Source organism: Phragmites australis, chromosome 15, assembly GCF_958298935.1.
Source record: "Phragmites australis chromosome 15, lpPhrAust1.1, whole genome shotgun sequence".
Lineage (NCBI taxonomy): Eukaryota > Viridiplantae > Streptophyta > Magnoliopsida > Poales > Poaceae > Phragmites > Phragmites australis.
In genome coordinates, this window is record NC_084935.1 from 23,838,349 (window position 1) to 23,850,486 (window position 12,138).

Below are 12,138 nucleotides of genomic sequence, written 5' to 3' on the forward strand. Positions count from 1 at the left end.
GAAATAACATCAAAAAAACATAGTTCAGAACATAAACCTATACACAACATAATCCCTAATAGGCCTTCAAGGATTGAGCTTCGATAGCACGCATGGGTTTCACCACAATCTCAGTAAAAGTATTATCTTCATACATCTTCTCGATGTCATCAGGATCTGATACCATCCCGACTAACTCAGTCATGCATCAGAATAAAACAACATTTCTTCCAAATCTCTTCCCCTTGTTAAGTAAGAGATGACGATTCAAATTAGTCTTGTAATTCACAAAAATATCTCTATTGTAACGAACACCAATAGAGAAATTTTCATCAGGAATAACAGACATAAGAACATTATTGACAATATAGATTGGGTCTACAGTGGTACCCTTTATAGTAGCGAAGAACACATGTTCCTCATGACCGAAATCGATGCCAGGTATCCTGATACTAGAAGCAGGCATAAGAATAACCCATCATTCTAATACTTGTTAATAGTGAACAAAGACCAATTCTAATACAGATATGGGACACAACAACGACAATCAATACATAGAATCAAAGCCTAACTATCCCTCTGTTAAACTCTTGCATTTCAAATCCTTCGATACATATTTCACAATGCAAAGAAATCGAAAGGAAGAAAATGTCAACTATGTGTATAGGAATTTTTCATAGCTGTCTGTACTCGTGCGTGTAGTCCATTAATACAACAAGAGTCAACAAGATCGAAAAATCACCTCATAAACTTTATTTATGTTCATCGCCTAATACAGAATATATATACTTGAGTGCAGATAAATAAAAAAAGGTGCCATTATGCATCTCTCATCAGACGCACAGATACGACAAAAAGCCAAAAAAAAAAATGAACAGGTTGCACACGCCCAATCGCACACCCGTATGCACGAAGTGGTACGAAATAAGAACCAAAAAAGGAAAGAAAATAATCATCACTCCGTAGAACTTACAAAACAAAAGGGAAGAGAAAAAAAACATACAGGTGTCAGCTCGCGCAAATGCAGGAACGCAAAACAATTTATCGGACCACTCTTCTCTTGGAGCCTAAGCTCCCCAGCTCTCCCTCCCTCTCCCTCTCTTGATGTCCTCCTCCAATGCCATCGCTCCAAGCAATGGTGGTTAATGGCTACTCCACCATTTACGCCCACGCGTTCTCGTGAATGCTAATGTCAATGTTGAGATGCTTGGTTACAGTACGACGGCAGCTGCCGCGGCAGCAGCGAACACGGGCAATTTAGGTGTCTGATCAGCTGCAATGTCGTCGTCGTGCAGGAACGAGCGCACGGCGTCGATGCACGGCGTGGCGACGAGCCGCTGCCACACTTCGTTGTGGCGTCGCCGCGCCTCCGGAAGACCTCCATGGCGTCCACGTGGCGGACGCGCCACAGCTTCTCCAGTCGCTGGATCTTGGCGCGCGCGCGCTGCCGGCACGAGAGCGGGCAGGTGTTCGACTTGATGTCCTCGATGGCGACGGCCAGCATTCGGGCGCGCTCTTCCTCGTCGTTGCCGGAGCGGGACGACGTCCTGAGGTACGCGTCGAGTTCCGGCACGCCGATAGCGCGCCAGATGCCGCGGGACGGCGGGAGTAGTCGGTGCGGCGCGGGTCGAAGGCGGCCGCGACCTCGTCCACGAGGCCGCGGGCGCACATCTCGTCGACGCGGCGGGCGACGTAGCCGTGCAGCACGGGGAGCTGCACGTCCACCCACAGGAAGCAGCAGTCGTACCGCTCGCGGAAGGCGCGATGGTCACCGTCAATGAGCTCCTCGATGTACGAATTCGACCCGCCCGCGATGATGGGGAGCCGGCCGCGCGCGGCGATCGCTCCCGCGGCGCGGGACGCCTCGCGCCGAAAGTCCGCGGCCGTGAAGTCGTCGTCGGGGTGCGCCAGCCCGAGCAGGTGGTGCGTTATGCCGGCACATTCCTCCTCCGTGACCTTGTTGGTGGCCACGTCCACGCCTGCGTGCATCTGAATCTTGTCGGAGTTGATCACCTGGCCGCCGAATTGGAGCGCGAGGTCCACGGCAACGCGCGATTTGCCTGTCCCCGTGTGTTTCGCGCCCATGTACCTATTTGCACTGACAAATGGCAGTGGTGGTGGCGCCGGTGGCATGGGAGAAGAACCATGTTGTGCTCCAGCCGCCTTATGTCCATAGGCGGTGCTAGGAGTCTCGGGAGGGTGGTAGCGGCGGCGATGGCGACCGTGGGTGCACTACTATGAAAACTCCTTTCACTACCGGAGCCCAAAACCGGCCGTGAGCTCCCTTCAATACCGGCTCCAAAAACCCCTTCACGGCCAGTTTTAGAGCTGGTAGTGGATAACAGACAATGATAGTTGAGGACTTTCACTGTCGGCTCCGTGGACTGACAGTGAAAGGGGTTATCACTGCCAGCTGAAGGATTCGACCGACAGTGATTCCCAAGATATCACTGTCGATTGAAAGCTTCAGCCGGCAGTGTTGTGCCTCTCCCCTTCTACTCCGGTCCTGGCCTCCCTCTTTGTCCTCCCTCTCCTCGATCTCTCCGTCTCTCTCCCACTCAATACATACATACAATGAGATATATTAATAAAGGCATCTTCATTACCTCATCGTCTTCCCAGGCGTCTGTTTGTTTCAGGTTGAGGTAGTGGTTCGAACTACCTTCTTTAATGTTTGACGACATCACTAGATCTCCTTCTGGCACCTGGGCCGGATAGGTGGTTGGTGATGCCATCCCTTTCTGTAAGTTCTGTATGCGATGACGACAAGCGGTTGAGTATTCTACAGATAGAGATAAAGCTGACGAGAGAGGGAGAGATGCTGTTGAAAGAGTAAGATCACAATGAATGAGTAGATAGATAAAATGTATACACATACAATATTGTAATTAAGTACATTATGACCACATTTAACAAAAAGATGTCACATCTTACGAAGCAAAATAGGCATAAAGGTACTGACAATTGACTCATTGATCTTATAAGTCACATCATCTTACATAGCAAAATAATGATAATTACAACCAGAACTAGAATTATAACATCTTTACACGTGATATCACACTTATTCTTATTTTCGAAGTTAGCCAATTTTAGCTCAGTTTGGATGATTTGACTGTTGTATGCCAAAATAGCTTCATGTTTAGACTTTTATCCTTTGTAACATGATCCTTTCAATCAATTAACTTGTGCATAGTATTCCTCCTAATTGGAGAACACTCCACTTTGCCGGCCACGATGGACAACATACCATGTCATAGGAGTCCTAAATTTCAGATAATATGTATAAATGATGTACTAGGTAGTGCATTTCATACAAACTCATCATGATAGTGCATTGATCAATATTAAAATACGCATAGCATCAATATCTATACATTAGGGTGTGTAAGAAGAAAAGCAACAAACAAAAACAAAAATCAGTTACCAGCATCATATGCAACTACCATCCAACAAAAAATCTATTATTTGATTGATCCATATCAGATTATGGAGATAATTATATACGACTGCAAGCTCGGCTGGGATAGTGAAAAGACGTGCAAGGTGCATGTATAATAACCATCCCAGTCGAGCTTTGCAGTCATATGTATGGTAAATAGTTCTCTAATTTTATCATTTGCAAAAAAGTAAAACAAGTATAAAAATAGTGCAATTTTTAATACAACGCATAACAGGAGTTGAACTATGCTAGGGCTGAATAACATAACATGTCATAGCAGTCCTAAATTTCAGAGAATATGCAAAAAAGATATACTATACAAACCACACTAACACCAAAAAATATTACTGCTAAGAAAAGATAGTGTTCATGTTACATTACAACATAGTGGCTCAAGCAAATAGCCTTATTAGAACTTCAGTACTGATTACCTGTTCGGAAAGGAGGCAAATGGCCTTATTAGGACTTCAGTACTTGAGAAGAATGCTAGCTTTCTCTCCGAATAGGTAATCAGTACTAAAGTCCTAGAAGTAATAAAGAAATACGGCCTCGAGCCATATCATCATCGCTGCTATTATATTGTATTTCAAAAGAAATGTTTGCTTCTCTGTAGAGAGCATGGCCTTATTAGGACTTGGATAATTTGCACCAATGTCCTCCACTGTCCTATCATATCAATGTTTCTGAGACTTCAGCTAGTAAATAGAACCTGATCTAGTTCTTCAAAATTTAAGACGTCATCATGGACATGGCTGCTATGCCAACAAAGTGCGCAAACTCTGAACAGAACAAATAAGAAAGTGCCGAGGTAGGAGAACTGAATATCAATTTGCAAAATGACCGCTCAGAGAAGGTAACATAATAATTTACCAAGTATCAAGTATATTAGGCAGTCTTTAAACTCATAGTAGCACACATCGAGAGCTCAATTTAATATGTATTGCACTGGATAACCAAACCAACATGAATTTCTTAGTATATAGGTATAGAACCGAACATATAACAAGTAACATCCAAGTCTATGAAATCAAGCCTAGTATCAGTGCATTCTTTCATCACAAAGCATAAAGCACATGTAATCTGCTGTCCACATTAATAGAGTAGGGAGGGAGGTGGTGATAAAATTTACCTTTGCTCTACCGGTCGGCGAGGCAAGAAGGTGCGGACGACATAGGAACAAGTGAGACCGGGGACGGTGGCGTCAGGGACGGAGATGACAGCCTCTAGGATGAGGACGGCGGGGCTCCGAGGAAGGGGACGGTGGCCTCCAGGATAGGGACGATGGGGCTCCAGGGATGACGGCCTCCGGGATGGGGACGACAGGGCTCCAGGGATGGTGGCATTGGGGAGGATGTGGCAGGGACGGTGGCGTCGAGGAGGAGGCGGCGGGAGGCATTTTGGTGCGGAGGGCACAGGCTAGGAAAATTTTTCTAAGTGTCAGATGGCGGGCGTCGAGCAATTATATATGGGAGAGCTTTCACTGCCAGCTCAATATGAGCACTGGCAGTGAAAGAGTACCTTCACTGCCGGCCCTATAAGTACACTGGTAGTGAAAGTAGTTTCACTGCCGGTCCAATATGTCCATCGGCAATGAAACTCTTTTCACTATTGGTATTGCGGGGTGCAAAAAATTTGTTCTAGTTTCCCGCGCGCCCAGAGAATCGAACCAATGACCTGCACCAAGTAAGAAAGAACAAACGGCTGTGCTGTTCAACAGTTTTTGATTGAGTTTGTGCCATCTATATTTATTAATATTTTGTTGACCTAATATCCTAATAAATATTTATTTAAATTCGAAAGGTTATCTTCACTACCGGCCCAGTTTCATTGCCGGCCTAATATGTCCGCCGGCAGTGAAACCCCTTTCACTGTTGGTACCACGGGATGCAAAATATTTGTTTTAGTTTCGTGCGCGCGCATAGAAATTGATGCTTACATAACAGAAATGAGGTATAATTTCATCTAAAATAAATTCATAGATAGTAATTAATACAATTTAGCTATTTTGTTTTAACGATTCGCCCTTCATTATGATCACGGCGTACATTGGGAGGTTTGTCGGTGTCTTCCATGGGACCTAGGTCGACATCCTCTCCAAAAAGAGGTAGTGCGTCGAATTGATATAGTCTTTCTCGTCAACAACATTCTCTACTCCGACTATCCTTCTTTTTTCTTGAAGAACCATGTGGCGCTCCTTCTTGTTAGTCGGGTCCGGGTCCTTTACATAGAAGACTCGCATAACATCATTCATAAGTAAGAATGGTTCTTCCATGTATCCAATGAATTCTTGGTCCATTGTAGTCATACCGTACTTGTCGATCTTGACACCCCTTGGGAGTTTGACCCATTGGCATCAGAAAAGAGAAACCTTTAACACACCATAGTCGAGCTTCCAGATCTCCTCTATGAATCCGTAGTAGGTCTCCCTATTTCCATTGAAGTCGTAGGTATCTATATGGATACCGTTATTTTGATTGGAGGCCTTATTATCTTGAGCTCTCGTATAAAATGTATAGACATTTATGTTATATCCTTAGAATGTGAAGGTTGTAGTTAATGATTTGTGAGCCAACACATTCAACTGAGCACACTCTTCTACATACCCATCACCAATCTACGTAATCAAGTGCCAAAATGATCCAAACATCAGACTTCCCTGGGTTTCTGATGCATAGCATCTTCTGGTGTTCTTCGACATACGGGTCCACTACAACTAATTGTTGCAGAATTGTGAAATGTGCTTGCGTGAATGAAACAGGGTCGATAGTGTCGAGTGAGTTTGCACCAATCATCCGTTTCCCCTGTAGCCTCCTCTCATGGCGAGATACAGGCACACCAATCAGTTTGAGATTCATGTAGTCTATGCAGAAATCAATGACCTCCTCGGTTCCCTAGCCCATGGCCACGCAGCCTTCCGGCTGATTTCGGTTACAAACATATTTCTTAAGAACTCCCATGTACCTCTTGAAAGGGTACATCTGATGCAGAAATATGGGGCCAAAAATCTGCATCTCTTCACAATGTGAACAATGAGATGCACCATGATATAAAAAACGATGGAGGGAACAACGCCTTAAGCTGGGATAGAGTCTTGACCACGTATTCCTACAGCTTATCTAGCTTGGTCGGATCGATGGCCTTATGTGATACCGCCTTGAAGAATGAACACAGCTTTATGATTGGGTTTCGGACCTTCAGCAGTAGAATACCTCTAATTGCAATTGAAAATATCTATGTCATCATCACATAACAATCATGAGACTTCATACCAGTTAATTATTTGTCTCCTTCTTCCATCTCTTCAGGATATAGATCATATATGAGTTTCAAACATTTCAGGTCCTTTCGTGCTTGGAGTGTATCCTTTATTTTGCCAGGTATGTCTAGTAACATACCAATCAAGCTATCACACATTCTTTTGAATGTGCATGACATCGATTGCGTGTCGAACCACCAAATCCGGCCAATATGCTAAGTCATAAAATACAGATTTTTTTTGAACATAGGAGCTATAAGATTAGATTTTGGAACCGGTGTACTCACACGTCCCTTTCCAAGTATAACCCTAAGTCCCTTTACCACCTTATATACCTATCTCCCAGTGCGATGCTTAGGAGGTGATCGAGTCTCAACTTTCCCATCAAAAGCTCTCCTGTTGCTACGGTACGGGTGATCCTTGTGAAGAAATTTATGATGACCTAGGTACATCATTTTTCGACTGTTCTTCAGCCACAAGCTCTCTGTTTCACCCAAGCAATGCACGCATGCGCAGTAGCCTTTGACATCTGATCCGATAGGTTGCCAAGAGCTGGCCAATCATGGATTGTTACAAAAATCATTGCGTGTAGGGTGAAGTTCTCTTGTTTGTATGCATCTCATACATGTACACCGTCGTTCCACGGTATTACAAGATCTTTCATTAGTAGTTTTAGGTACACACCGATATCGTTGCCAGGTTGCCTCAGCCTAGTATCAGTACCGGTATCATAATGTACTTCCGCTTCATATACAAACCAAGGAGGAAGGTTGTAGATACATAGAGTCACAGGTCAAGTGCTATGGCTACTGCTCATGTTGCCGAATGGATTCATCCCATCCGTACTCAACCCAAATCTTATATTCCTCACATCTTCTACAAAGGGCTTCTTGTATTTTCTATCGATGTTTCTCCACCGTGTAGAATCAGTGGGGTGTCTCAGCATTCCATCATCCTTGCACTCATTGGCGTGGCATCGCATCAGTTCGGCATGCCTTTTGTTCGCAAATAAACGCTCCAAACGGGGAACTATAGGAAAATACCACATCACTTTCATGGGACGCCTTTTCTTCTTTCCTTCACCATCGATATCATCACCATCATGCTTGTACCGTGATGCACCACAGACGAGACATGCTTGCAAGTCTGCATGCTCTCCGCGATACAACATGCAATTGTTCGGACATGCATGTATTTTCTATACTTCCAACTCCAGTGGGAACACAATCTACTTGGTCTGGTACGTGTTTTCTGGCAGTGCATTTTCCTTTGGAAGCAATTTCTTCAAGAACAGTAACAACTCTGTGAAGTTTGTATCAGATCATCCGTTGCTTTCCTTCAATTGCAGCAGTGAAATCACGGTACGCAACTTTGTGTGCTCCTTCTCGCAGCCTGGGAACAACGGTGTTTTAAAATCCTCTACCATATGGTGAAACTTTTGAAACTCTCTTTCATTGGTGAAGTTCCTCTCCCCATCACGCAACATCTACTCTAGATCATCGACGTCAGCGCCAACTAACATCTCCTCTAGATCATCATCGACCAACGTATCTCCGGCAGTCAGCATATCGATGTATTCGTCAATCGGTATATCGATGCACATGTCTTCGCCTTCTCTTTCAATGTATTACCCTTCCTGTACAATCTCAGCTTCATCGTGTTCTTTCCAGCGTGTATAGCCAAGCATAAAGCCCATTGGTATCAAGTGGGAATGTATCTGCTGGGTGGTGGAGAACTGCTTCTTGTTCTCGCAATCGACGCATGGACAACAAATGTATTAGGACTGTGTATTGGACTTGTGCGCTGCGGCTGCTACCAGGAAACCCTCCATGTCATCCTTGTACTCTGTGCTCACACGGCTCGCATTGTACATCCATCTTCTGTCCATCTACAATTATATTATTATTGTAAATCAAATTCAAAATATCTAGAAGATTTTGCAATCACTAACATATAAATTACCTCGCCATCTCCTACCGACAATTAGCCCGGGTTGGAGGAGCTGCCTTTTGTATGCTTTCGTATCCACTCCTGATGAGTATTTGTTGGTGACGTCCCTAGAATTTTTCTTTATTATTCAACCCCTATTTAGGACTTATTAAGGAAAAATAAAAAATAAATACGCTCATACCTAAATTTTCTATATTGGAGGTTGCTAATTAAATAAAATATAAAGAAATACAATTGGATCTTGATACATACCTAAATATCAATGGCTAATTTTTATAATTCATTAAAAATAAAAAATAAATATGCTCATACTTAAAGTTTATATATTGTAGACTTCTAAAATTTATTCATATGGTTTATTAGGATCAACTTTGAAGCTTTGCCTAGGTATCTATAGGGATAAGATCAACTTTGGTTTTATCATGTAACATTTTGAGTTAAAATGCTAAATATAGGATTAACCTTGGGGATTTCAACTTACTGTTAGGGAAAAATGTAGAGTTCACTTGTCCAAAAAATGAAGAAAGGGCAAATGAGCAAATGAAGAGGAAAGAAGAGATTTTGTTTGGATAGGTAGAGAGAGCTCATCTAGACCTCCTTCTTGACAAAAATTGAGCTTGAGTGGTGGGAGAATCAATGCGGGAGAAGGGATAAAGTGTTGTTGCCATAGGAGATTTTGTAAGGGGGGAGTACTGAAATGGCTCTGTTAACTCGAGGTAGAAGAAGGTGGGGAAGAGGACGATATCACTGCCGGCTCATATAATCCGCTAATAATGATGTAGGGATATAACTGCCAGTCAGTAGATTAAGCCAACAGTAATGAGGTGTGGGTGCATCACTGCCGGCTCAATCCCTTAGCCGGCAGTGATGACCTTATCACGGTTAGTTCATAAGACACGATGACTGATTCTTCCAGTACGGCTAATGAACTGGCAGTGATGCCTATCACTGTCAGCCCATGAGGAACCGACAGTGATGAGTCGGTATATAAGCTCAATTCTATAAGTAGTGGTGTCATATAGAGTGACGTTGTTTTAGTCGTCTTTAAGATGATAGTTAACTAGTCGCTCATTTGTTTTTAATCAAGCCCCAAAGGAATCCATTTTGAATTTTGTAATGCAATGAGGAGAGGTGTCTTTTTGTCCACTTGCGTAGCCAGCACAATATAAATACGAACCCACAACACTCCACAAGCCAACTCAAACTAATTACCGGAAGATCTCAAGACTTCTTGACCAAAGTAGTTAACTAGTTAACTAGCATCTTAAACACGACTAAAACCACGTCACTCTATATGGCACCCACGGCAGCCATCGCCGCCGCTACCACCCTCCCGAGGCTCCTAGCGCCGCCTATGGACATAAGGCGGCTGGAGCGCAACATGGTTGTTCCCACGCCACCGGCGCCACCACCACTGCCGTTTGTCAGTGCAAATAGGTACATGGGCGCGAAGCATAAGGCTGTGGTGGTGATGGGCTCCACAGGGACAGGCAAGTCGCGCCTCGCCGTGGACCTCGCGCTCCAATTCGGCGGCGAGGTGATCAACTCCGACAAGATTCAGATGTACGCGGGCCTGGACGTGGCCACCAACAAGGTCACGGAGGAGGAATGTGCCGGCGTGCCGCACCACCTGCTCGGGCTGGCGCACCCCGACGACGACTTCACGGCCGCGGACTTTCGGCGCGAGGCGTCCCGCGCCGCGGGAGCGATCACCGCGCGCGGCCGGCTCCCCATCATCGCGGGCGGGTCGAATTCGTACATCGAGGAGCTCATTGACGGTGACCATCGCGCCTTCCGCGAGCGGTACGACTGCTGCTTCCTGTGGGTGGACGTGCAGCTCCCCGTGCTGCACGGCTACGTCGCCCGCCGCGTCGACGAGATGTGCTCCCGCGGCCTCGTGGACGAGGTCGCGGCCGCCTTCGACCCGCGCCGCACCGACTACTCCCGCGGAATCTGGCGCGCTATCGGCGTGCCGGAACTCGACGCGTACCTCAGGACGTCGTCCCGCTCCGGCAACGACGAGGAAGAGCGCGCCCGAATGCTGGCCGTCGCCATCGAGGACATCAAGTCGAACACCTGCTTGCTCTCGTGCCGGCAGCGCGCCAAGATCCAGCGACTGGAGAAGCTGTGGCGCGTCCGCCGCGTGGACGCCACGGAGGTCTTCCGGAGGCGCGGCGATGCCGCCGACGAAGTGTGGCAGCGGCTCGTCGCCACGCCGTGCATCGACGCCGTGCGCTCGTTCCTGCACAACGACGACATTGCAGCTGATCAGACACCTGAATTGCCCGTGTTCGCTGCCGCCGCGGCAGCTGCCGTCGTAGTGTAACCAAGCATCTCAACGTTGACATTATTATTCACGAGAACGCGTGGGCGTAAATGGTGGAGTAGCCATTAACCACCATTGCTTGGAGTGATGGCATTGGAGGAGGACATCAACAGAGGGATAGGGAGGGAGAACTGGGGAGCTTTGGCTCCAAGAGAAGAGTTGTCCGATAAATTGTGTTGCGTTCCTGCATTTGCGCGAGCTGACACCTGTATGTTTTTTTCTCTTCCCTTTTGTTGTGTAAGTTCTACGGAGTGATGATTATTTTCTTTCCCTTTTTTTGTTCTTATTTCGTACCACTTCGTGCATACGTGGTGTGCGATCGGGCGTGTGCAACCTGTTCAGGTTTTTTTTTTTTGGCTTTTTGTCGTATGTGTGCGTCTGATGAGAGATACAGTGGCACTTTATTTTGTATTTATCTGTACTCAAGTATATATATTCTGCATTAGGCGATGAACATAGATAAAGTTTAATTATAAGGTGATTTTTCAATCTTCATTGTTGACTCTTGTAGTATTAATGGAAACGCCCTTTTAAATTCAAAGAAACCTGTTTCCACTGTTGATTTCAACAGTTTGTTTTTCGATTTGCAGCCACAGGTAGGAGATGCACAAAACTTGCACTAGAACTCGACTGCAGATGATCATGATGCAAAATAGTGGGCTGTGAGCCGTTACAAAGTGGGGTCAGGGAAGGAATAAGTTTAGATGATCTGGTGCTTCTTTTGTTATTGTATGCGGCGAAAATGGTAGTGGGGCAAATGAAAGAAAAGGAACAATTTTGGAAAGGTGAAAGGAACGGTAAGCAGAGGGAGAGACCAGATTGTGAGGTGAAGTTAAAATGTAACTTAGTTTATATAATGAGTGATTGATAAGATTGCGGATTTGATTTGTTGGTTGTTAGATTGTATGAGTATGTATATGTACTGTAATTATGATTATGATTAACTAAAGTTGTAGAAGAAATGGAGTTGGTGTGTTTTTTCCTGAGTCTAGGAAAATTGTACACACCGGATGGTCTGCCGTTTGGGATTTTGAACTCACCGAATGGTCTGGTGTTTAGATGATGTATACGCCAGAGCATTTGAACTTAGAAGAAATGGTTGAAGTACACATTGAATAGTCCGGTATTAAGTATAGTGTACCGGAGCATTTCTTGCAGAGATATTGTAACTTGGCTCTGGTCAAC

At 45.1% G+C, this 12,138-nt stretch overlaps 1 protein-coding gene and 1 pseudogene across 1 annotated transcript; one reads left to right on the forward strand and one right to left on the reverse strand.

The window, feature by feature from the left end:
- Positions 1-1,190: 1,190 nt before the first annotated feature.
- Positions 1,191-2,663, reverse strand: LOC133892225 (adenylate isopentenyltransferase 5, chloroplastic-like; annotated as a pseudogene).
- A 2,053-nt stretch (positions 2,664-4,716) lies between these two features.
- On the forward strand, positions 4,717-10,953 carry LOC133892226 (adenylate isopentenyltransferase 5, chloroplastic-like). The gene is made up of 2 exons (XM_062332926.1): positions 4,717-4,821; positions 9,880-10,953. Exons 1-2 carry the CDS (start codon positions 4,717-4,719, stop codon positions 10,951-10,953), a joined length of 1,179 nt encoding a protein of 392 aa, XP_062188910.1.
- The last annotated feature ends 1,185 nt before the right edge of the window (positions 10,954-12,138 follow it).